Source organism: Neopelma chrysocephalum, unplaced genomic scaffold (genome assembly GCF_003984885.1).
Source record: "Neopelma chrysocephalum unplaced genomic scaffold, ASM398488v2 Primary Assembly neopelma1_26, whole genome shotgun sequence".
Taxonomy (NCBI): domain Eukaryota; kingdom Metazoa; phylum Chordata; class Aves; order Passeriformes; family Pipridae; genus Neopelma; species Neopelma chrysocephalum.
In genome coordinates, this window is record NW_020897695.1 from 16,250,892 (window position 1) to 16,277,819 (window position 26,928).

Here is a 26,928-nt window from a genome sequence, read left to right on the forward strand (position 1 = left end):
GTTTTAAAAATAACTCTCATGTACTTCTTAGATCCAGATGCTCTTTTTAGCCATGGAAAACTCAACGTTGTGATGACATATATTCCCACTGGGAGAAATATTTATTCTCCTTGCTTTACAAAATGTAGTGTGCAAAATCTGGATGATAATTTGGGACTACATTTATTATAAAATGTCTCAAATATGAAATTAAATACTTGTGTTGGTCTGATCCTATTTGTAGTAAAGCAAAATACAGAAGGAATATGCATGGGAATGTCATTCACACTCCTCCCTCCTTATATTTAAAATGTTCCATTTAGGAAGCCACCCCTACTCACCAACCAGTAAAGAAAATTCTAGAAAGAAAAATAGAAAAAAAATGCACCTCTTTTCTCATTTCTAATAATAACCATAACCAGTAACTTCACAGACAGTGTAAAAAGTGCAAGAAACATGGTAGTCAGGTGTATCTGATACAGATATATGTTACACCAACATATTCAGAAATTAGGGCTAGGAATTCTTCTGCCGTGATACAGACGTTATGTGTGTGAAGGTCTACATCTGTCCCAGCTATCCAACACTACCACAGCTGTTGATGGGTAGAAACAGGCACTTGTGAGGCACAATCTAGCTCATGCAAAAGCAGAAGACTTCAATCAGTCAGATGAACCATAGTACTGAAGTGCCTGTTACTCCCTTTTCCAGGGAAAGGAGAAAGCAAATTAATTTACTCGTTTAATTGTAGACATTTACAGTTAGATCAGACAAATTACATCATAGGTTTTTGGGAGAACAGTAACATTGACTAGCCTTTTGCAGGATAATGACCTCTAGTCCCTGTGGCAATCAAGGATCCTTTTTACTGTGTATTTAAATGGGATAAGATTGATATGCCATATTGCATTTATTCAGCATCCTTTATGGAAAGATGTAATTTAAGTGCTTAATAAATCAGACTTATCTGCACATATTTAAACTAAATGAGCTGGGTTCATTTTCCAAAGATATCTGTCTAGTTCTATTTTAGACAACTTACATGGTCTCCACTGTCTTCTTTAGAGGGTCATAGCTCTTCTAAATCTATCATGTCACTGTCTGTTGACCTGGTGCAGGTTCCTGTGAAGGCACTGAGTGCTATATTTAGTCAATTGAATCTCAACAAATAATTAGAAAAAAACACCTGTAAGCAATTCTAAACATATACAGTGTTTGTAGGAATGAGTGTGTTAGTTCCCCTGGGGCAATGAATCCACAGATGACTGTGTGCTGCAGCACTCATCTCCAGAAGAAGTCACTGAGTCAAAATGGTCAAGTGTAGAAAAAGATGGTGGTAAACTGGGATGCTTTGTTATTTACCATTGGGAGGAGATCATGATTCATGCAGCTTGTACTCAACTTACATTGAGCAACTGCTCCTAGCACTTATGGAAACATTCTGCAGCCAGTTTTATGCTGTGATGAGAGGCTGAATGGCCAAAAAGACATTCTGATCGGTGGTAAACAAATGTTCAGGATGCCCGACAACTAAACTTCACTCAGTCTACACATGCTACATTGCAAAAGAACTACTTTAGAAATGCTTTACTAATCGTGGCAAATGCAAGTGCTGTAGATTTTAAATGGATTGCTCAGTAACATCTGTGGCTGATGGGTTTAGTGACTGTTCTTGAAGGTGGATACCTGAAAATTTATATAGTCTGATATAAAGAATACAAGAAACATACACGTCTATTCTCCTTTCAACCATCACGTAGTCTTTATTAAGCAGAATATTAAATTAAATATGAACAGCATTTATCTCCTAAAATTCAATTTTTCTGAGCATATGTCAGATAAAGTCCATTTCATCTTCTGTCTGATTTTTAACTGCTTGCTAAAGCAATACCTATTGCAACTGCATATGGTAGGAAAAAAAAAGATCAGATACTTTTCTGGACTCAGAGTAAGGCATCCAAAATAAATTTAAGTAGAATGACCTTAGTTCAACAAAGTGTTTCAGCTTCAAGCATGCAAATAGACAATGAATCACATGCTTAAAGTAAGAGTCATGTATGGTATGTGCTTCTTGCTAAATTAGGTATAAATTACATCTACATATCAAATGGCAGCAGAAGCCCAGTAAAAAGACAAAACAAAGGAAAAAAACCCAACCAACCAAACAAAAAATCAGAAAAACAAAAACACCTCCACAAATTAAAGATAACCATGAAAGCTTTGGTTCAGAAGCAATAGTTTCTCAGATGTAATGCAGTCCACATAAGGCTTGTTTTGTTTTTATTCAGTCACTTTATTATTTATTGCTCAGTATCAAAAGGAATCAAACTGACACTGATTAAAGGCCATTGTGATTTGTAGGTATTATTCATATAATTCTTTGAATAGTATGATGCACATTGTAGGGATAAATCAAAGTCATAGAAGACCGAAATAGGAGGGAATCACAGTATGATGCAATCATGTAAACAATAGCACATATGTACAGATTAATACAGATTTCCTTTTGTCCACTTGATAGGTCTGATCAAAAGTAGCAAACGTAATTGTAACAAACACTTGAGTTTTTCCTTTGAAAGGGTGAATATAAAAGAAAATCTTATAAATCAGAGTGGATTAATGTGTCTCTGCTGCTTTTCCTCTTGATCTTTAAGGCTTATCAGAATCCTGTCCCACTAAGTTTATTGGTTGCTTAGGAAAATGAGCTAAATGAATGTTGTTTGAAATGAAAAAAAAATTGCTGACATTCCAACAGAAGATATGGAATCAGATACTTTTGATCAGCCAGGAGGTTTTTAATAATCAGTATGGACCACTTACATTACAAAGGGCCATGTTTCCCCAGTCAGCAGCCTTGCAACTTCCTCCTCTGCAATTATATGGTACATAGGAGCTGCAAAATATATCTGTGAAAGGTTGAAGACTGAACTGCTCTGTGAACTTCTGGCCAAGTGTAGAGTTGTCCTGGATTTCATGAGGCTTAGAGCAAGATCAGCTATTCAAATAGGGCAACTCAGCCACTGAGACCTGGGCTGTGCCTCACAGATTCAAACTGCCTCAATGTATGGGAGTAGGACTAGTAACTTCCTTTTTAGAAATAGTGTCAACTTTGCCAAGGCCTATACTAGCCTGGCTTACAGTATCAGGATTTAGCACATCAATTTGGGATTAATCACAGAAAAGACAGGCATTCAGTTTCAAGCTAGTCAAAGAAGGTATGAATTCGACAGGGAGCTTTAGGATAGGACTTAGTCTCTACATCATAATACATGCTAAGCTGCTTAAGTGTATTTGGTGCAATTACATCCAATTAAGTATTTGGAAATTAGGTTCCCTGTCTTCAAACATCATAGGACCCCTGCTCTACAACAGGATTGGCTCTGACTGGCTTGTGGAATTCGGTCAAGACCCACAGGTCCCATAGACTGCTATCCAGGTACCAAAAGGTTCATGTGCCCAAAACCTTTTTGAAGATGGAGGTTTATATGGACAAAACAGAGATGCCTGCACAGTCTCACTAGGATGGAGAAGACTCATGGGATGGTCACAGTGGTTTATGCCAAGGAGAAATTCGTGTCAGTCTATTTACTGATGAATCTGCAAACCTTTTATTTAGCAAATAAAGAGGACAGCTTTAGTGTGTGAACACAACTAAGATACTCAGTGCCTTTCTGTCACGAGTTCTGCATTTTGGCAATTACAGACTTCACTCCTATGTGCAGCCTGTCCTTTTACTAGCACTTTCAGTCTTCCAGGGGTTAGTTGTTTTATTTTTTATAAATAGGATTAATATATAAAATCTTTTTAAGTGCAATAAACTCAGAAAAATATAAAATGTTTCAAGCCTGTGGCTCTCTCCCAGCATTTTACTCATTTCACCAGATGAAGGAAACACAGAGGGATGCTTCCAAGCAGGCTTGTGAATTGGAGGACTGGCTAATTTTTGTGAGCTATGAGAGCAGCTACCACACCCAACATAAGCTGAGAGCTTTTGTTCATATACAGAGAAAACAAAGGACACACAGATTCGCTACTCTTTCATATAGGAAGATTGCACAGAAAGAGAAAATTGCCGACTTCCTGGGCACAGTGCATTTCTTGAACTGACATTCACATGGTGTCTCCAAACTGATTGGTTGCGAGACTGAATACCAGAACTAAACGCTTAAACTCATTAATTGATACTGGGGACAAAACTGTAGAACTACAGCCACACTTTACTACAAGCATTGGACTGTAGTACGAGGACAGTTTGAATGGTATTTCCCCCCCTCCCAAAAATACACACTTCAAACAAGAAAGCAGTCCAAAAATTTTCTAAGACACAAGAACAGGACACAAGTTTAGTCCTTCAGAAAAAGCTGTCTGTCTCCATCAGGGTTGTAGCAGCCATCTTGCACCAGAAATCAGCCCGGGCTTTTTTTTTTTCATTACCTTACTTCTGTTAGTATCCAAGGACCTCTCATTTCCGTGGTGGTTTCTGACTATATTTTCTTTCAAACATTCAACTTTTCTATTTCTTAGTGTTGCTGTGGCAATCTAATGTCTTTTTCTTCTTGTTGTTGCAGTTTTCTCACTATTTCCCTGAACATCTGCAAGACAGCCCAGCTGGGTTGACACAGTGTGAGATGAGGCAGACAGGCATTGCCAACAAAGGGCTCCTACTGCAGTGAGTGCGCTGCTGAAATCAGATGTTTTCTAAGACATCTATGGGGACAAAGCCTTTCTTCTTCCCGCTGTATACTTTGATAAAGCCATCCTGTTCCTTTTCAGAAGTCACACAAATCTGAATACAAAGAAGGTACGAAAATATTAAACTCTTTGCTGTGATCAAAGAGATAAATTATTCCAGGGTATTTATCAGGTAGGTTAGACATCCCACTAGTTACTTCTATAAGCAGAACAATCCCTTTTGGACTCTGTTTTGATAAGAATTTCAGACTCATATATTTAGAGACTTAACTTTCTCCCGTCTCCCTGAAGTACACATATATATCAGAGACATTAATATCATTAAGAACTTGTGGTTGATAAAAGATTTTGAAACTTGAATTATGACGTCAGCCTACTGTAATCCTTCTGCTTTAGTTGTCTGTGTATGAGAGGAATGGGTGATGGGAGAGGAATTGGTGGTGAAAAGTAATCATGATGCCAAGGTGGGTCACTTGTAGCAGCTGACCTGAATGCAAACATATTCTCCTTTTGCAAGTTTAAGAAGCCCAGGTACTTCTCAGATGAGCAGTGGATAATGTTACTTATTCAGCCTTTGCACTTTCAGATGCCTGTTCTGGATACCGAAATGTGTAACCCAAATCCAGCTCTGTGAGCGTGTTTGTATGACACCCACTCCAAACAGAGGCAGTTGTTGTGAAATCATATGGTCTTTCCAATAGCACAAATATTACACTGTGATAAAGGTTTTCATTTTCTGAAGGCATTTCCACCTTAATGCCCTTCCTGAGACACCTGGTAATGGCCAAGCCATTTGAAAGCCTAGTGGCACAGGTACTTTAGACTGGGGACTTGAACACAGTGCCACACAAAATAAAGAGTTGTTTTCAAACATCTGTGCCAAAGAACTATATATTTCCTACTAGTCAGACAAGGTTAAAATATAATTAGAAAACCGATGGTCCTATTGAGACAGCTCAACTCAATGATTTCTCATGATGTCAGTGTCAGCTCTCTATCTGGATGAGCACTCATCTCTGTCTGGTAAGTATTTACAGTGTTTATTTAGAATAATTCAGAGGGCATGAAATTAACAAAAACAGCTCTGAAATGTTCCTGGGTAAATCCATTTCAGCGTGACTGCTACGGGTGACACCTAAATACCTCATCCAAACTCTGGGCCAGGTTGTCCTGTTGTTACGTACATAACATTTATTAACAACACTGATGCTGCCAGAGAGAAATGAAAGACCATAAGAAGGAGGTGAAGCTGCTTCATATTTGCCACCTCCAGTATTTGGAAATAGTGAGGTGCATCTCTGTACCTGCAAACAAAATTTTGAAAAGTAAACGGACTTATTAATTTTCTTACTTAATCTACCTACTCAACACTAGCTGAATTAGGTCCCCGGGACAGAATGACTGAGCACACCAAGAGGGCTGACATGCAATTAAAAAGAATAATGTATTGTTATTTGGGCTAAATCACATGGAAAGCGTGGGAGAGGTATAGAATTGATGCTGTTTAGTTTAGGTTCTGTTTCAAAACAGCAAAGCTTATTTATGTCATGAATCTCCAGCATAGCATCTGCTTCCCTTGCAGTCATATTGCCATTCAAAGCAGAGGTGTAAAGCACATGAACACAAAAAGGAGTTTCTGATTACTGCTATGTGTTGTTCTCTGTCTCTGAGAAAGACTATGAAAACTGCAACGATGAGAGAAAAAGCTGGCAAAGAAGCACAAGACTAAGGATGGTCAAGTATGGCAGAGACTATCCAAGTGTGGGAAAGAGCATTAGTTGAAAGATGCCCCTCTCAGCTGATCCCTACTGCTGTGAGCTTTTGCAACTTCTCCATAACTAAATCTGGCTGGTTAAAAGAAATACCTCACTCCATCACTGTTCTTTTCTCCTAATTGTAGATGTCTGAAAGACATCTAGTTTTTTGCTAGTATCCCCAAAATAATCACATCTGCAGAAGGTCTACAGTGCTCACTAACCACGCTGCATTTTTTTGTTTAACCTCTTTTGTGCTGTGCAGAACATATTGTAAGGACAGAGTGTTGATCTTTCCGAACACTGATTTTCTTTATTTTTGTATTTTTGGAGTGAAAAATTATGGCAGATTCATTCTTTTTCCAGTGGTTTTTATTCTTTTTTTTTCATTCTTTTTTCCCGTTGTTCTGCTGCTGGTTTGAGAGCTCCTTGATATCAGTGAGAGTGTTCTGCTACAGCAATAACTTTAGATCTTCACTGGGCATGAGGAGTACAATGCCTTTATGTAAGAACTTTTCTCACTCTACATACTAATACATAGGTCTGAATTCTCCCAAATTCCAGCTGAAATTCTCTCACACTAAGATACTAAACTCTGCATGTGCCAGACCCCAGATGGCAGAGTTTTTTCCCACTACTTTCCAAGGAAGGGGAAGTTTCAGGGGCAGAGTGAGTTTGGACACAATATGCCACACTGTCATAATCCTGTGCAGCTCAGGAGGTCTCCTGGGCCTGTGACAGCTGCCGGAGTTTTGCAAAGACCTGGACCTGCTCCAAATTCTGCAGTTTCAGAAAAGAGTGAACACAACACCATCTTTGACTGCTTTTGCTCTCATCCTCTTTTATGAATGCTGCCAAGGATTTCACCCTCAAGTTGTAGCCTGGGGATCTGGCTCTTGACTTTCTTACATGGGTAACATAACCCCAGATAAGTGCCTGGTAGTATCCAGAGTTTTGGATTGCACCTGATGAACTAGCTGTTGTTGAGGATTAGCCCTGATAACAGATGGCAAAGACGAATGGTTGTGAAGGTACAAAGTATCACAGCTACTGTCAGGTGACCATGATTTTCTGCATAAAATTGGAAACTGCTTAAAATGGCACCTACTCAGGCTGACATGTTTTGGGGGGAAGGCTGCTAGCCTGACAAGAAAAGTGAGCCAGAGAAACCACTTTCCAGTGAATTTGGTAGGAACACAAAGGGAGACAAACTGTTGGGTTTTTTCTCTCTGCACTCTGGCTCAAAAGATTAGTAGTAGAATAAGCCGCAGGGTAAGAAACCAGAGCTCGGCCTATTTCTCACTCAATAAGTGATCTTTGGAACTATTTGAAAGTAGGATCTAATATTATAAAGTCACTTCCCCATTCTTTCATCTTATTTTGCTTAAAAAATACCTAAAACATTCAAAACAAACCAAACAAATGTTCAGATCATGACTGTTGTCTGAACTTGTCAACATCTGTCCTGAGAATTTTTTATCAGTCAGTCAGCCTGAGCAGGTGGGGCACACAAACAATTAAGAAATGATTTTTTAAGTTGCATGGTCATTAACACTTCCCTGTTCTTTTAAGGCCTGTGTTTTGAATTTGGGCTCAAGTGGCCAGTTCTCTTTGTCTGGGGGTAATTTTGAACTTGCCCTAATTTTCTGCAGCTGTCTTCTGCAGAAAGATATATATACTTAAACCATCTGTCAGCCATAGACTGGTTTTGATGAAGTAGGAACTTGATTATGAGGACAGTACAGTTTCAAGAGCTGTCCTGCAGCCTACAAACAGTGCCAGGTCAAGATGTCTGTAAGTTCAAGTCTTCTCTTTGTGAGAATGACGGCACAGGGACACTGTGAGTTTCTACATCTACTGCTGCCAGTGCACCGAAGTTCTTACTTATATGAGCTTTGTGAATGGAAATGATAAGCAGTTCAGTTTTCATACCCATTCAGTCCTACTGTAAATGATGATGACAGGTTTTATTAGGCTTTATATGACATATTTCATTAGACTTTGTTTTTAAAGAAGGCTTGGACTAAACTGGATGCATAATGGCCTGTGCACTTGTTTTAACTCTTGCAAATTTTGTGTGCCACTCAGTATCTCAGAATGAGTGGGGACACCCATCCCTGCCCAGCAAGACTGACGTCAATGGAAATCATAGATAGCTGGAAAAAGACCCTGTTCCCTTTTAGCCTAGCTTTGAAGTGCAGCAGTTACAGCTGGGGAGCACACAGAGAACTGCAACATCACTTTCAGTGCCGAGTTTAAGTAATTTAATCCTAATGCATAAGTCACTGTGATAAAAGTGATTTTCAGAGGCAGCTGACTCACACTCTTAGAAGTTCAGCTTCTATTAGAATATATCAAGAATGTGGGTACATAAAGTACCTGCTAGACAATGAGGTGAAAAGCCAGGTAGCAAGAAAGCATCCAGACTTTTTTCCCAGGTCTGTAGACCCGGCCTGTAATCCTGCCTTGTTAAGGCTAGCCTTGGGGATATGTTAAAGCAAATTCTCAGGCTCTCCTGGTGGCTGCATCATATCTGCACATAGCTGCTAATATAAATGTGCCTAAAAGCACTCTTTCTGAAATTCCTATGTTGAGTTGTTTGGGTAGGAGGGAAGTTTGCCCCCTGAACTGTGATGCCAAGGGGACAGCAAGGCTGACAGGCCTGGTTTGGAGATTGTAGCCATCACAAGAGTAGTGGCCTGATGGTGTCACTGCAGAAACTTGCTGAGAGATGCTTTCACCAGCAGGACTAGTTTACATCAGTGACATTTATAAATATCCATCACAAAATGGATCTGTTGCACTGACTTTTGTGTAAACTCACAGTGCATACCTGGATGAGGCAAAGAGTCTCTGATTCTCAGTCTTGTTACAAATGTTACAGTTTGGGGTCATTTCTATTGCCCAAGATCACTCGTGCAAATTAAAATCAATTGTGTTATTTAATCACAAAGAGCCCAACTCTAAAGTTGTTTGTATTAGTTTGACTGTAGCTGTCAGAGGCAGCCAGAAAAGGGTGTGAGTAGGTTTTTTTGAAAGATTATTTCCTTTCTTTAAGTAGGATAAGAGAAGTAAAAGCAGACATTCAAACAGTAGATTATTGTGACTTCATTACAAATAAGGATGACCAAAATGTTAAAAATATTTTAAGAGGTGTTTTTCCAAGTATTGATGATATATCGGATACTGTGTTTGTGAGACAGCTTAAAAGAGTGGAAAGCCACAGAAATTGGCTGGATTTGGTTTTTCTGTTAGTAGTCTTGCTTTAATGATGTCAGGGGCTATGTCTACCTTACTCCCACAGATTACTAATTGAGCCCTGTGGTGCCCAGTCATCTTCTGAATTGGTTTTAGAACTCACAAATCTGTCAGTGAACCCTGAACTCCAAGATATTGGGGTCTCTGAAGCAGTACACTTTTTCTCATATTTCATAGTGAAATTTTTAAGGGATGCTTTGTGAAGACTAGCTTGTGCATATTGCTCAAGATGGGTGAGTAAATTGTGTTTTTTCTTCAGTCCTCCATTGAGTATTGGCTTTGCTGGAAAGGCTTGTATGAAGCTGAAATTAAAAATTTAATTTCCAAGGAAGGAAACCGCTAAGGGATTCCAGAGAAAGTCTCACTGTGCCTCAAACTTTGAAAATATCTCTACTTGCCAAAATAGCTTTTCTTAAGGTAGTCATGTGAACATATTGCTTTAGCCTAACAAGAATAGATTGTGTATCTGGGAACATTCATATAAGGTAAAAGGGAATAGAGACCTGCAGTATAAACCATGGATTGTATCAAGCAATATAACAAAAATCCATGTTATTTTCACTGGATAATTTTTTCTGTTGGCATATCCTCCTTGCCTTTGTTGTCAGAATGGCTCTAGGCTCTTTTTAGACCACATGGAAACTGACTCAATGAATTAACAATAAAACTGGGACAATTTGCCATACTCTAGTTACAAGAATTTATTAGACCACTTAATGAGTTTTTCTAGGTAAAGTGAGACTTGATAGGAATTGGTAGCAATGAATAAATCTCCCCTTCTTGCTAATCTGGAAGAAGTTGGTGCTTTGCACATAGTAGATATATTGCATTCATAGCACTCTGGATTCTGCCCAGAGTCAGGTAAAATGGATGATGCCATCCCATAGAAATTCCCAATAGAACAAAAATGAACAAAAAAATTCTTCCAAAGTTTTCTCACAAGTCCCATTCAGATGACTTTTTTTTTATACCTTCCCCTATTGCACTTTTATCTCTGCTTCACATGGAGAAATAAAGGACAGAAAATAAGAGAAATGACTGAAGAAAGAAGAAAGGAAATTTGACTTCGGAAATATAAAACAAATTTTTAAAGTAAAAAATTCCCAGTAACAATTATAAATGTTTTTCACAATAAGAGTTTTTCCACAGTGAAGGCAGAATTGCTCTGCTAGAAACAAAAAAGAGAAAAAACAAACCCTGTGTTGAGGGACAGCAGGAAGCAGATGAGTGCCCATGGCCTCGTTTTAACTATCCTGCCTAGAGAGTACCCAAAATGGCCTTCAAGCTACTTAAATGTATCCCTTTTGCATAACTTGTGTGCGAGTGGAGAGGAATCAGTTTGCTGCACTCCTTTCCTCTCTTGTCCCTGCATTCATGTGTTTGTGCAGTCTGATCTCTGCCCTATATTTCACAACATATATTTATTTCTTTCTTCCTCTGAAGCCATTCTCATGTGGAGATAGCACCTGACAGTATGCACATTCAACCTCAGAATTTGAGTGGACTTGCAATAGAGCTGAAAAAGTTTACAACAAATGAGGAGGTAGTAGACAGACAAGATGGATTCATCCCTTTCTTTACCTCCTGCCCTGCCAGAGATGATGAGGCACCCCTGACCTCAAGCTCCCTTGTGAGCCTATTATGAAATAGGGACAATTGGAAGGTCCTTGTGTTTAGATGAAGCTGTCAGACTTGCCTACTTGGAAACAGTGATTTTGTGACAACTGAGGCAAGAAACTGGGCTCTCACTGCTTGCAGCAGCAGCCACACTAACAGAGATGATCTAGTGTGCCCACTAATGAGAAGGGACACAGATCTTGACCATTCCCTCATGTTGACATGCCATATTCCAACACTACCATTTCCCTAAGCTTTGGCCTTCTGTATTGCTTATTCTAGAGCACAAAGCCTGCAGAAGCTCTTGTTCTGATTTGATAATATTTGGGGTTTTTTTGTCTGCGTGCATATATATATATGCACACATCAAAAGAGATGTTGGGTAAAAAGAGTTTAAGAACTTTCTTTCTAGCAACTTGAGGGCTGATCAAAGTACTATGCATATAGGGGCAGTCAAAATGTGTTCTGGTCACTGCATTGCTGTACCTTCCTTAAAAAGCTGTGTAAATCGAAGGATTGTTAGCACCTGTATGTTTTGCTATGCCACAAGACAGCAGCAGCAAAGATATAAGTTAATCTTATCAGTGGAGTGAAGCAGTACAGCAGTTCTGCATGGAAAATCTATGGCCCTGAAGTCCGCACTGATTCTGACTCCTGATCTACTTTATTAAAATCAGGCAAACAATTACTGGTGAGGTGATATCAGCTGCCAAAGAAAAAGAAAGATCCCATCAGGTGGAAGAACATTAGACTTCACAAGGTGCAGTGAGAAAAATCTAGCTTTTTATTACATCCAGGTGTCAAAGAACTCAAGCTATGTGTCACCCTTAGTCAGTCATCCTCCTATTTACATGGGCTTATGCAACAAACCTGTCCTTTAATACAGATTTTGGGTCATGGCTTTTGCCTAGTGAACCCATCTGAAGGACACAAAGTAGAAGGAGCTGCTGAAAGTACACCAGGGCGAATGGACCCTGCAAAACCTCACTCTATGTGGTGTAGCTCATAGCAGCACTTATAGTTTAGAATATATTATGGCCGGTAGAGAGGGTACGTAAGTGGTGACACAAAAAATGAATGATTAAATGGAGTTTGCAGATGGTGAACAAGAGTTAAATTTAAGATTCATGGGTTTGTGTGATGCTGTCTTAATTCTGTTCCTGTTGAAGCCAAAACCATGACCTGTGTTGAGATTTTTAGGTAAGTTAAAGTCTGGGAAGGGAGCCCCTGTCTTCTATTAGATTAGCTCCAATAATGAGGAGAAAAACAGAACATTTTTCAGGTGCACAAGGCCTACCACTAAGACTGTGTGCTTGTCAAGCTGTCGCTCTGAAGTCAGTAAGAGAGTGCATAATATACAAAGTATCATTATGAATGTTTGTGAGCCTGAAAATTTAGGCTACGTTAAGCAGGGAGTATGTGTTTGCACAAGGCAAACACTGCTCTTAACTGGCTACTAGACCCGATTACCATGCAAATAATAACTCTACCAGTAAAACTGCAGTGAAAAGAATCTTCCTGTCCTCATCTTGCACAATTTTTCCTCCAGTCATTGGTAAGACTACTGGATGCTCTAGTCCACTGAGGGTCCAGCACAGGGGATCTTACCTGGTTTTCTTTCAAAGTTATCTGTCCCTGTTCCTTGCAGCCAATGAATGTCCTGATACACCTGAAAATCTTCTCATTTTGTTGCACTCTTTGAACAAAGTTAGCAGGAAAAAATCCAGTTCTGTCATCAATTCTCCCCTATGGAGAAAAAGTAATAATAGAAGAAGATTGTTAACGCTAGCAGATTTCATGCAAGTTCACAATTGAAAAGAAGACATTTTTCCCTTTGGAAAGAAAACAGATATATAATAATTAACACATACCTTCCACCAGTCTTCATTAGAGTCTTCCAGAAGAGTGATCATGTCCCCTGGCCTGTAATTAGAAGAGGAATAATAGTTGACTCTTAATTGTCATGTTGAATCAGCTTTCACAATTCCCTTCCAATAGGAAGGTAGTCCTCTAATGGTTATTTTTTCTGAGCATTCATTGCAGGTAGACTCAATGAGGTGGCAAGGTTTTCTTCAGTCATACATGGTAATGTAGAATAAAAGTCTCTGTATATTGGGGCTAGATCTGTTTTGAGACAACATCTGTGAACTGGAAGTTTTGCTTCCTACTTTCTAAGAAACTGTCCCTATTTGTTACAGGCATTATCTTTTTACTTTAAGACATTTGTTGGGACACACTACTTCATCATCTGTGTTTTCAAGCTGTGATTGCAGAAGGAAGGCAGTAGGAAAATAGTTCTCTTAAGCTGACAAAGACAATTAGTCAGCAGGGATATAATTCTGCCCAAGAATGTCTTTTTGATTTGAATGTGACATATTTACCTTTATAATGTGTGGTGCTGGGTCGTAATTGCTAAGTATCAGCATCCAGCTGACTAGTTCCAAAGCAGATCTAGAAAAATAATTTGACTGAAAATGCTAATAGCAAAATGTGCTGAGCTGATTTTGTGCAGGTAGTTGAACAGTTATTTGACCTCTTTCCCCGCATTGGTGGAACTTCATCATTATTATGTAATTATAATAACGATGTGTTGTAGAAACAAAGTGGCAGCTCTTTTCCAAATGGATTAACCTCAGAATACTCTGTCTGCTTGATAATTTCTTTGATTTTAATAAAATTAATGATTGACCCCTAATTTTTCAGCCCTCCTTGCATTCCTTCTTAGGCTCTCTGTATTGTTGAGGTATCAGCACGAGAGCCTGCAAACACATCTGGAGCACATGATGGGTAATAGGCCCAATTTAACAGGTTATTTCAGAGCATGCATAGAAAATGTGGATCTGTCCAGGATGCAGCTGGAGGTGGGGTCAATGGTGGACCTCTTTGATCCACTTCCCAAGGGGTTATCATTGCTGCTACAACTGGAGAAGTGGACATTTAGTATTCTAACACTGTGCAATCTGAAACAGAGTTTTTCAACCGAAGATTTTCCTCAAGCCCTCTTCAAGAACCTGTGTCAATGTGTTTGGAAGAATTAAACGTTGCTGAGGTGAGAAAGGAAGTTAGAGAAAATGGATAACTTGGTATCCCAATGGTGAAATTTTTTTCCCATGGAAAAGGACATGAGTCCTTTATTACAGTTAATATTTAATACAAAACACTCAAAGAGGTTTTAAGGGAACCCATGACTTCAAAGTGAATAGACTGTAACACCATTGGAGCTCTTACACTGCAAGGAAGAACACTTTTAAGATTTAGAGGGCCCCATCCACCCAGTACTCTTCAGCCTGGTTGTTAGAAAAATAACCTAGAAAATATAAAGGTATTTGGCTGTCAGAAAAAGATGGCAACTGAATCTAAAGTCTCTCCATGTCACTGATCTGAGCACTGAGATTTCTAGATTGCAGACCTGCTGATTTTGCTTTCCAATTTTTTTTAGGACAGAGCTAATGTAGATGTCTCTAAACTGCAAAAAAGGATTCAAAATAGATATCCCATCTGAACCCATATTACTCTTGCTGCCTAGATTTAGGCTGCCAGTGCCTGAAAGGGGGTAACCTGCTTGGTGCTTACTACTGGTTGAAATCACCCTCAGGTCTCATCTTTTTCTTCTGTAAATTACAACCCTGGATAAGTTGTCTGCTCTACCTCAGTGATCTATATTTCAGGAGGTGGCAAGATAGGCTGTCATGTAGGTTCCTTCCAACTATTCTATTCTATTCTATTCTGTCCTGTTCTGTAAGTGTATTATTGCAATGTCCTACTATACTTATTCCAGAGCACTGGAAAACCCGATTGGCTGCTCCTTCTGCTGAGGAACAAACCAAGGTTGTGGTAAGTACTAACTGCTACTGAAATCCAGGCTTCACATCTCCACTGCAGTAATCTGCCACTCATCGCATCCCCTCAGAGCTGGGCTCTCCAGAATTCTATCCTAACTCTTCTTCCTATCTCAGGTCCTTCCCCTGCTACTTGCCTTTGTTATGTCAGGGCTGATCAGTACCTGGCTGGTTACTGACTTGGGTTCGCAGAACAGTGCTTGTCAGTCTTGACAAGATTGCTATGCCAAATCCACCTCCAGCACCTCAACTATATTTGACAAATGGAAATTCATGCAATTGAGATGAATCCTGCCTGGCTTGGCAGAAACCAAGCAACACTACCAGGTATTTGGCATTCCTTATAAAACAGTGTTAACATATGAATTTCTGAATTTCTGACCATGGGATAAACCATGCTGCCGTAGCTGTGTAATGCTAGTCTAAAATCTGGCTGGTGTCTCTAGACATAGCCTGTTAGTCGCAACAGTCCAGGCTGCATACCACAGGTTCCTTTTTCCCCTAAAATGAGGGACAGGAGAATTTTCAAGGATGATGTGTTTTCCGGATTTCTGTGTCTGAATGAGGATGGTAGTCCAGTGCAGAGTTCTCTGAGTGGTGTTCTACTTCACGGAAAAAACGGGCAAGCTAGAATACACTCCTAAAGGAGCAGGATGCAAAGTGGAATCCCTCAAGCAGAATAGCCGTCAAGGTGCACTGAAGGTTACTGTACACTGTGGTTATTTCTTGAAGAGCCAACATTCCTAAACTAACGAGCAGGAAATGCCATCAAAGCAGAATAATAGAAAAGCTGGTAATTTCTTCCCTACATCCCACACTTAGTTCTAGAGTGATGAGAAGGCAGAGCTGGAAACAGGAAAAAGGCTTTCAGTGAAGGAGATGCTGAAGAAGGGCATTTGTCTGGCAATTCCCTAAGTTCTCTGGCATGTGCATCATTATTTTGATGTAGTGGATGCATTGAAGAGAGTTGACATGTTTCATGACAAGATCTCTAGTAAGACCACGCAAAATGTGAGTAGCATGAGCAAACTAATTTCATTGAATAAAAAAAAAGATGTCCCTTCCTTTCAATGGGCTTGGATCAGACCTTGTAATGCTAGCAACTGATGCAGAACTGAGAAAAAAAGTGCTAAAAATAAAAATAAACAAGGTTATTTTACTAAGCTCAGAATACATCTTTCTTGTCTGAAAACACTGCCGTTCAGCAGCTGGACATCATTCCCTTTTCTCAGACATAACCCGAATATGAGGGAGGATCAAACAGGACTGGTAAAATGTGTCAGCATTAGCATGAGAGCTGATGATGAATTCCTGTTTGAAAACTTCTGATTGAAAAACAAAGAAACCAGAGCATTTTACAACTGAAAGTCATCTTGCTCCTGAGGTGACATGAGTGTTTTAAGTCCTTGCCAAAACAGTTGGTCACCAGTTTTTTTAAATGTGAGAATATCTTTATATCTACAAATGTTTATTAAAAATATCAGAAAAAAACCTTCCTTCCCCAATGTCGTATGTAACCATATGACCATGAGTTTGCATGGGTCAAATCAACTAACAAGTATTTTGGGGTTTACCTCATCTCCAAGTCTTCATTTTCTTGTGGTACGAATTTGTACAAGGCAACATAGGTGTTCATTTGTAACGTGCTTTTATAAAATGGTCCCTTCAAGAAAAAAGAGAAAGAGAAAATTTAAATATCTGTTCTGTACAGGAATTTGATTCACTTCATTAGAGACAGAGGAACCAGGACCTGATCTTACAATAAATTAGCCACAACAATCTCACTCCTTGCACAGCGTGGAGGACTATAGACCAGATACATTGCAGACCATTAAGGCAGTAAAAATCTTCATTTAGAAATAAGATTATTTGAACCCCAAGATCAAATTCCAGGCTTCCAAAGAACATAAGCAAAAATCTGCACAAACGGGTCTCTGGGGTGAGTTCTTAAAAACTACTCTGCCTTTTGCTCTCTGTAGTGTATGATTCTTATGAGCCCAATAGTGTATTGTTGACATTACGTAAGGTGTCTATTATACAGTTCTCATTAAGGATGGAGCTAGAATCATACAGTACATAGATCCAAAAGTTGGGGTATGAAAATCACTTTCTTAAAGTGATTTTAATGTGTGAAAGCTTTCTGTGCTGGGCTTTCCACAGAGAAGACAGGTTACTCTTTCTGCTCACTTTTTCCACTGTTAATCTGGTGGGGAAAAAAAAAGGTAACTAGAATAAACACTAATAATTTTCAAAATCAAATCTGTGGTTTTTATGTTACATCAGTTCTATTGTAATTACATGGCCTACACACTAGATCTTTTGTATTCACAATATCACTTTGCAATAAACAGGAAAAGATGAAAGTGACCACAAAGGGTAAACTGAAAAGCCATCCAGTACTGTATATTGCTTCCAGCTGTGGCCAGTGGCCCAGAAATGGTATAAGAACATGACAGTATGATATCAGTGCCCCAGCAGACCTACTCGAGGTCCTCAGACAGCTATAAAAACAAGACTTTTTTTTGACTTCCCATTCCCATTGCATTTGCACAAAATTTATGCTCATACCGGGGAATGTATACTTTTTGGTTCTTCTCCAAAGTGTTCTGTGCCATTTTCAGAGTATGTAAACACTGAAATAAAGCAAACACATGACACATTAGGAGTAGTTTCAGACTCTTCACCTCAACAGTATCACCTTGATTTTTTTGATCTCTTTGCTTTCTCCATTATTTTCCTTGATTCCTTGTGCTCTCCTCTGAACCCTTCTACAGTCCTAAAAAAACTGCGTATCCTGCTGGCATATGACACAATGCCTTCAAGAGTTTATAACTGTAACAAATAAACCATTTTAATCAGACGAATATACACAAGTACAGCACTAGGAACAGAAGCTAGATACTCTAAGTTCATTACTATTTAAAGTCCAATAGCCTTTTTCTCACATTGAATACTGCATTTCCATTATCAGATAACCAGTATTTCCATTTAAAAGCACCTATGGAACCTGATGATCATATATGAGCAGTATTGAGGTAGGTTTGTATGCAAAACCCTTTCTTTCCCCTCTTTGTCCTCTATCTCTAAATGTTTGATCATCTTCTTTGATCCCTCTCTCCAGTAGTCAATGCCTGGGCTGCACTGTATATGCTGCATCTCTCTGATTTTACAGGAGGTACCTGATTTTTTTCAGATCAGGAAGGGTAAACTGAAACGCAGGTCTGTACATGTGAAAATTTTCTTCAAAGTTTCTAAATCAGAATCTCTTAGAATAAGACAACAGTCACAGCACCTAACATACCTCATATCTAATCAGTTACTCTCTATTGTAATTGTTTCGTGAGCTGTGCTCAGTTATCTCACTAGAAAAACCACAGTGGCTTTATCATATTGGCTGAATTCCCCCTTCACATTTTAAGAATTGCCTAGTGTTTCTTGCTTCTGCATAAAGTCTGAATACGACTTTAGTAGCTGGAGTTTTTGAGCATCTAGAACCACCAGTGTCTTCTCTCATCATTTATGTCTGCAGATATTTCGAGCAGATGCTGGATTTTGTAGTCTCCAACAATTTGGAAAAAATAACCAAAGTGGTAATAAATATCAGGCTAACTGAGCGCATTTTCTTTTTGTTTCTCTGTCATGTTGTTATGTGCATTCAAGGGAAAGAAGGTCCAGGGGACACCAAACCACTGAATTCTTCTCCTCTGCTCTTTCACTTGCTCACCCTTTCTTCTACGAACACATATTTCTGTTACTATTCTACACTGTGACAACCTAACAGAGATTCTGTGAAGAAGCTTTATGAGGGAAATGGTAGGGTTCTTTGATAGTAGAGAGTTGTACTTCAACATTGACAAACAAGACAGTGTTCTTGTAACAGATAGGAGATGGGTAAAATGGCAGCCACAGCATGCATAAGAAATATTTTGTACCAAGTGACTTGCATCCATGAGCACACAGAAGCACATATTCTCTGATAAAATCTAAGACAATGTTGTAGTCATAAAGTCCAATGCATGAATATGAAGACAGCATGTGTGCTGATACCTGACACATTTAACCTGAAAATGCCACAAACTGTGTCCAGGTGGCCTAACTGCGGCTGAGCTGGGCATCAATATGCTTCTCACCAAGTCCTGTTGCAAAGGCACTCTGACCCTGCAGACTCACACGAGTACCAGAGGAAAACCTTACAAACAGACCTAATTTCCTCTATCTTAATATAGGGGTATATGTATGTCTGACATCTATATGAAAGGGTGTAAACTGCTTCTATTACAATTTGGCAGTATTTAAATCCTTCCCAAATTACTGTGCTTTGTTTATCACATCCAAAGGAAAGGGAGTTAGGGAGGCAAATAAAAGGTGTTCTGGTGAATACAGTTGGGTAACTAGCAGCATTTTGGACTGGGAGAAATTAATTTACCAGACAAAGTGGAAGTATTTCAGCATTGTAATTGGATGTAATTGGAGTAATTTCTGCTTGGTGACAGAAAATAAAGCCATGTTACTTATGGACAGCCTTGTGAACTGTGGAGCTGACCCAGCAGGTGGGGAAGGAGCTGAACTGTATCATTGTGTTTGCTGAGAAGTGCTCACCAAAACTGGATTTGCAGGAAGGACATCCCATATTTGACTCAAGGGGAAAGTGTTCAAATCCCTGTTGATCACACGCTCATAAATGTCACCTAAAATACATTTTGGCTTGTGGGGCTTCTGTTACAAATGGCAATTCATGGCAGTGAAAGAGTGTAACTGGCTTAGAGGAGGCTGAAGGGCTAGAAATTAGGTATGCCATCTCACAGTTGTAAACTGGGAAGCTTTGCTTCACAGGACGTATGCCAGGTCCCAAATGAAAGAATCTCCCCTTGAAGTTGTTGTCATAGGAGTCTATGGGAGCAATTACATGGCCACACATATACTGGGTCCTTTCACCCTTCTGCAGGCTGCGTCTTTTCCGCCGTTTCCTTTGACCAAAGAGTATCAAATGTACATTTTTCTAAATACTTATTTGTAGAAGACAGTATTTTAATTGTGGGGGGGAAAAACCCAACCAAAAAAACCCCAACACAGAAAAACCCAACTGGAATGGACCTGAGTCATCAAGACATTAATGTGGAACTGCCTGATAAAGAGGTAGTGGACAACTGAGAGAAAAAGAGTCATGAATCACCCTGTAACAGCATTTTGAATTTAGTCCGTTAAATTTTTAATCTATGTTTAGCTCATGATCTCTGGATATTAATAAGAGGCACTCAAATCTGAAAGCCATAGAGGCATGTACTTCGTATCTCCACACAACAGAAATCCATCTATTTTCATATTTGTTTGCCCTAGCAGCAGCAGACAAAAAAAAGAAAAAAAATAGGGTTTTTTACATTCTGAAAAGGATTTTACCATTTCCATAGCTTGTGCAAACAGTGCAGGCAGTTTATTAAAAATCTACCATGAGGAAATTTTTGGAGTGACTGACGCATAATTTATACCCTGAGCCTCTGAAGGATGGATTGTAAAAAAGCCAGTGCTGATCAAAGGAATCATTAATGTGCCGCGGAAGTTATTTGGAGGTTTGACACATGCTGAGTTTTTAAACTAATCTCTTTAAGTAAGTTCCTTGAATGCCTTTCAGTGCATTCAGTGAATACAGATCTCAGAGAAAAAAAAATTTCTTTGGGTTTCAGAAATGAAACTACTGACTAACAGAGAAATAAAAATTTATCTGAAAACTCAAACAGGGTCAATTTAATCTCAGGTGGGCAAGATTAAACAATGTGATGGAGACTGAATTCTTTATCTTTAACCAGGTTAGGTCAACTTGCAGTTGCAAGAGAGAAAACCTAAAAAAATTGTCAGGAGAAATCAGCTAACATAGAGGAGATGTTCACAAAATGAGAGGAAGGAAATAACTGAACACAGTGAGGAGAGGAGATAGGACCAAGAAGGGAGAAAAGGAATAAGAAGGTAGCATAAAATGGGAATGGACAGCCGAAGCTGGCATTTCACCTACATCAACTGGTAGCTGCATGTAAGTAGCACCGGGGGTGCTATGAAGAAAAACCTCATATACTCACTGTGATTTGTTTATGTAGCGTACATCTTGTGAGATTCAGCAAAACAGACTTCAGTTGCTGCTAGAGAAGTTACTCTGATATTTTGGGCTTGAAATTTTACTTAGCAATAACCCTTTGTGTTTATGACTTCCTTCACCATGACCAAATTCAAGAATGGAATCACAAACACCAACTTTCGGTGGCTGAGATTTCATTACTAAGCTCTCGATTGCTATGATGGTCTTTAAATCCCATCATGCTAAGGCTGTAAAAACATTACTTTTGTACTTCAAGTCAAACAAAGGAATTAGACCATTAATATTACTGGGCACACACTATAGTTGTACAGAGAAGTTGCAATTATAATCAAAATTCATCATGTTGCATATGTTACAACATATGGACATATGGATATTTTATGATTAATTTTCTGTCCCAAAGAGGTTATAGTATACAAAATCATGCAGATAGATCAAACATATGGAAAATTAAGAAAATATTATTTTTGTTCCACTTTGCCAATGTGGAACTGAAGCAAGCTAAGTGGTTAGTCTACAGTCATGTTCATGAAGTGAAGATAGAAAATAGGGACTGAACCTTGTTCAGTTTCAGCTCTGGACACACCAAATTGAGAAAACTGGGAGTTGAATTTCATCTCAATGGTGAAAAGCATTCCCCAAATACTTACATCAACTCAGCTCTTGTTTTGAAAACCGGAATGCTGCTAAAACATGGACGTGCCACAACCTCCCATCTGAAATAGTTTGTACAAAGGCCTATAAACCAGAAGATGTTGTCCTGGTCTGGTTGCACTCACCACTGTTGCTGCGTTTCCTGCTTATGTCAAGGGTACCTGCAGAGCTATTGCCTTCCTCTGGAACTTCTACCAGGTCAGCTGTCTGCAGGGACAGAAAGAGCAAATGAGACAGGATGAGCCAGAAAAAGTGACCAATGAAGTGAAATAAAATCACAGCAAGAGTCTTTGGGAAATGCAGTACTTGGCTGCTATCAGAGCAGAGCAAGTCAGCCTAATGGGATCACAGAAAACATTGGATCCGGTGATGCACAACACATATCTACTTCACAGGGAACAGTAAAAGTCCAGAAAAAAACTCCAGACCAAATTTGCAATCTGGAGTACAAAAGATTTCTGCAGTATAAAATGAAGTGAAATTTAAGGAACAAAGGATTGTGTTAAACAATGTGGTTCTCTGTGTAGAATAGAAAGGGCTTGAGGGAATTTGCGGATTCTGAAGGTATACTAAATAGTTATCTACCAAGGGGACTAGACATTAGTTGAAACTACTGACTATTAATATATTAGCCCTGAATATATTATTCAGTAAAATAACTGTAATATAAGGGTTGTTTTAATTCTGTTAAAATCCTGTAAAAGAAAGGGCTGGAGTGCCATGGAGTTGATGAATTTGATCTTTAAATATCTGCCCTCACTTTCTTTTTAAACAGTCATCTGGCTGGTATGGTTAGGGAAAAATGAAACCCAAATGTTGTTGTTAGAATTACTATGATTTCTTACTTGTACCACATTAATGTCAATCATGATTAGGGACCCAATGTTCTAGGGTGTAGAAAAACATGGGATGACATAATCTTAAGCCTCAGAAGTATACTCTGCATAAGGCACCAAATTCCTTGGTTGGGTAGTCAGCTTCTCCCTGTATAGCCCAACAGGAGCCAAGAGCTGCTCCAAACAGCTCTACCCGAATCTGACCTTAACAAAACTTCAGTTACTGAACTCTCCACATCTTTGATAACCATAAAAACCCCAAACATTGAACTTGAGTCAGGTGCTTGCTCTAATCTGAATAACTATAAATCCTGACATGGTCCTAAGCTTTATGTATTGCTTGTTAACAGGATTTTAAGACACATGAAGGATTTAACTTCATTATTCCATGGCATTTTACAATTGTACTGTACACATAGCTCTCTCTATTGCTTTGCAGACCTTTGCCTGCATCACAGAAAGAAAAGCAAGATGAGGAACATTCACTGCTTTTGTTCAGGGAGCACAATCTGAATTGCATTATAGATTGTATATGCTGGGGGTTTTTTTCTTTTACTAGCGTTGACAACAAAACTTTTTTTAGAAAGTACTTTCACCTTTTATTTCTCCTATCTACTATTTTCCTAGATACTTCTCTATTCCAGGAAACTAATGAACAAAGAGGCTGAAAGTAGATTTGTGCCACAGGTGTCTTTTGGCTATCTTATTTCATTTGCTATTTTAAGAGCCTTCTACTTTATTGTTCTGTTGCTCCTTTTTTTCAGACTCAGCTTTTTGCAGCAGGTCATGCTTGCCTTGCGCCCTGCCCAAATGGGTCATCCAAGGATGAGAAGGTACTCCGATAGCAGTGTTAACATGGAGTCAGTGTATCTATGGATTTCTAGTTGCTGGATGGAGAAAAGAAAGACTGGCTTTGTTGAAATAGTAAGTCCTAGATATTTTTCAAGTCATAGCTATAACACGTTCCTCAGTCTTCATAGACTAGCTTCATAACTGCTGATTAGCTTCATATTTTGTTGGGTACTACTGCATATGGGACGTGTAGTGACTGTTTCTTCAAGATATACCTCACCCAAAACTTCCTGAAGTAACCTCAGTTACCTTTAATTATTTTTCAGTCAAGAGTTAAATGACAAATGCTCTAATAGAAATGGTAGAGCTACAAAACCACTTTTGATAGGAGCTGATGTACAAAAAAATAACAAGAACTGGATTCACATTTACATTACCTCAAGTGCCTTTCTGTATAAATGTGGGTTGCAGAAGCAGAGTTTTGAAGCAAGCAGTAGGTAGTAAATCTGGAGCATATGGCCCCTTTCTTTTATGGAAGATGCAGAATCTGGGCTGAAAAATCACAGTGGGTACATCCACACTGCTCAGTCATGTTAAAAATACCTTGGCTAATTCAGAGGAAGATGGTTATCTCTACTCTGTGCAGAGACATGAATTCTATGCAGTCTGGAAGCTTCATGGCTGTACGGGCAAGGCACAGATCCTAGGCTAGTCACCTTTGCTTTTAACTACCTTCAGCAGGAGCAGCTATGCTACACTGACCTAGAGCTAGGCCTTTGACAGCTTGGACATCACCTGTGAGGCAAAGTGGTATCCTAGATGTCACCATGACCCTGTTATCCCTAGTTTGGTGACATGGCAGAACCCTGAAGCACATTCCAGCTCCCAGGGCTGGGACATGGCACAGCTACAGAGCCCCGTTGCTGCTGTGAGCCTCACAGCTGCATTGAGAGGAGCAGAGCAGCACAGAAGTGAGAATCACTTGTGAAAGATCTTAGTCACTATGTGCTATTAACTAGACATGTGCTTCTAAGGGCTCTGTGTCACACCCCTATTCTGGGATAGTGCCTACTCCCAGGTCACCATCAGTTTTAAAGCTCCGTGGCCCCATCATTTGTTTCAGGGTTGTGTCTGCCCTGGTTTTATCCTTGTCTCAATCCACAGGCTTACTTTAGCAAAATTTATGGTTTCCAAAGTCTGTTTATTCAATTCTCTAATGTTTTCTATTTCCTGTATGCTGACACGTTATATTCTCTCTCAGCTTCAATACCCTGGGGAAATTCCTGTAATGAACTTGCGTTCCTCATTCTACACCCACACCCCACCTAGTTATGATCAGCTCCCTCGGGTAAGCTGACACAGCATTCATGATTTCTATGCTTGAGTTGTCATTTATGATTCAACATAATGCTTATTGATTTAGAAAGCAATAATTACATTTGTAGAACTTCTATTTCAAAGTAAATTAAATAAATGAAAGAAAGAAATGTAATCGCAATGCGACAGGTGGTAGAGTCACTTTGGGTTTTAAAAGTTAATGGAAATTACCAAATTTTTTTTAAGGCATAAACAGAAGTAGATAGAGGATATGTCCCTTGCAGACTTCACTTAGTTCTTGCTTAAATTTATCTGTCTTCTTCCTCATCTGACATGAGTTTATGTCTGTTTAGAGTCCACTTTTACCACCTTACAGTTCAGCCATATAAGTTAGCATACATTTAAATGCCAGGGAAATGTTGTACCAAACATATACAGATATTAGCACAACTTGGAATTAAACATATAAGTATGTTTTAAGGCCTGGAGACAAAGTCTTATCCTGTCTCTGCGCCTGGTGATTTTTATTCTCAGGTGAGTGCAGAAGAGACTGTCAGGTAATGTGGGAAAAATTGTGCTCTGGATCTTGCACTTTTAAATCTATATTCTGAGGACTTCAACCCATTGCTATCACTTGTATGAAGGGTAAATGCCCACCATCAACAAAAGGCAGTATGCATCTACTCCAGCATGACAGTTAAATATGTCTGTTACACATCTACATGGATTTGCAAAATACAAAGAATAATAATTCCTTTTCCAATCCAATAAAAACAGTTTATTCATTTAATTATTATTTTTCTCTTTTTCTCAAGAGTCATCTAAAAGATTCTTAAAATTTGAGTTTGCAAAAATATTGTATTTTCTGGTCTCAATTTGGAAGCTGAGAGTAAGAGTTTAAAAATTTTTTTTACAGTATTTTTAGTTCAGTTTGAAATATTGAAACTCTGAAAGTTTTGGGAGCTCTGATATGAGCTCATGTGAATGAATATCTGTTGCTCCTCTAGAAAGGTAATAGAAGAAAGATGTGGTGTACTTACAGAGTTTCTGTTGGGAGAGTCAGACCCACTCCCAGAACTTCCCTTTTTGGTTTTCTGGGCTAAAGAAGTCCCAAAACGGAGAGTTTCATATACAGGGTCAACCTTATTTCCACAGGCTGCAACAGAAGGAGCAAAACGTGCATCAGTACCTTGAAGATATTTCTGGTCATGTTCCTGCTTCACTTGGAGGAACACCTGCCTCTACCAGCATATTGGGATGTGTGCTTAGACACAAGCTGAAAGACTATCCTGATAAAAAGTGCTTGATAAACTTAATGGAACTGGCCTTTCCTAGCAATTTTCTGCTGCCTCTCTACTCCCATAAAGATTGTTCTCCCCTCATACAGGCTCTTCAGTTCTTGGCCATTGTCTTGTCTCTCTTCACCTGCCATTCTCCTTCTCTAGTCATCACTGATGCTGCCTATGCTGAGGTAAGGAAGACAAAGTACCAGGAGGTTTTAGTCCATGTTTCTTTCTACCATTGACCTCTTGGGTTGCTCTCAACAGTAGAAGATTGAAGGAAAAAGCTCTGTATTGTACCTGAGCATCCTTGTCATATGAGTGAGATGTTGTCTTTATCCATCTACCCTCACAGTGCTCCTGCTTGGCTATTGCATGTAAACAGGATGGCCTGGAGCTTCCCTAAAAGGTACTGACATCCCCACTGTGGAGCTTTATGGGCTCTGGAGGCATGCATGAGGAGATACCTGATTTTGGGGATGTGCTGTAGGTTTTTCATCTCAGTCTAGGTGTTGCCAGAAAGGAGGGAAATTTTAGCCAAAGCACTGAGAAAATACAAGATATTTTGGATTTTGAGTAGAGCAAAGTGCTTCTCATTTGTTGGCCAGAGTTTGTTCAAAATGTTTCTTCTGATAAAAATGATGAATATTTTTTGGAAAGAGAAACTTTGATGGAATCCTTGTGACTAATTTTTTTAACTGCTGAAAATAACAATGCAAATGTCCTCAGACAAGTAATTTTAAACTGACTACCTACTTTTGGTTTTCATTTTTTTGCACTTCCAGATTTGCCTGGTTAGAGTATCAGCAGGGAAAAATATTT

At 39.1% G+C, this 26,928-nt stretch overlaps 1 protein-coding gene across 1 annotated transcript in view; it reads right to left on the bottom strand.

The window, feature by feature from the left end:
• Window positions 1–1,716: 1,716 nt before the first annotated feature.
• Window positions 1,717–26,928, bottom strand: part of STAC (SH3 and cysteine rich domain) — a 73,260-nt gene continuing 48,048 nt past the window's right edge. The window contains exons 5-11 of the mRNA XM_027675703.1: window positions 25,867–25,982; window positions 22,007–22,088; window positions 17,708–17,772; window positions 16,714–16,802; window positions 13,172–13,223; window positions 12,909–13,046; window positions 1,717–4,765 (exon numbers count right to left, since the gene is read on the bottom strand). Coding sequence (XP_027531504.1) covers window positions 4,667–4,765; window positions 12,909–13,046; window positions 13,172–13,223; window positions 16,714–16,802; window positions 17,708–17,772; window positions 22,007–22,088; window positions 25,867–25,982 — 641 coding nt within the window. The 3' untranslated portion in view covers window positions 1,717–4,666. The remainder of the gene's footprint in view (window positions 4,766–12,908; window positions 13,047–13,171; window positions 13,224–16,713; window positions 16,803–17,707; window positions 17,773–22,006; window positions 22,089–25,866; window positions 25,983–26,928) is intronic.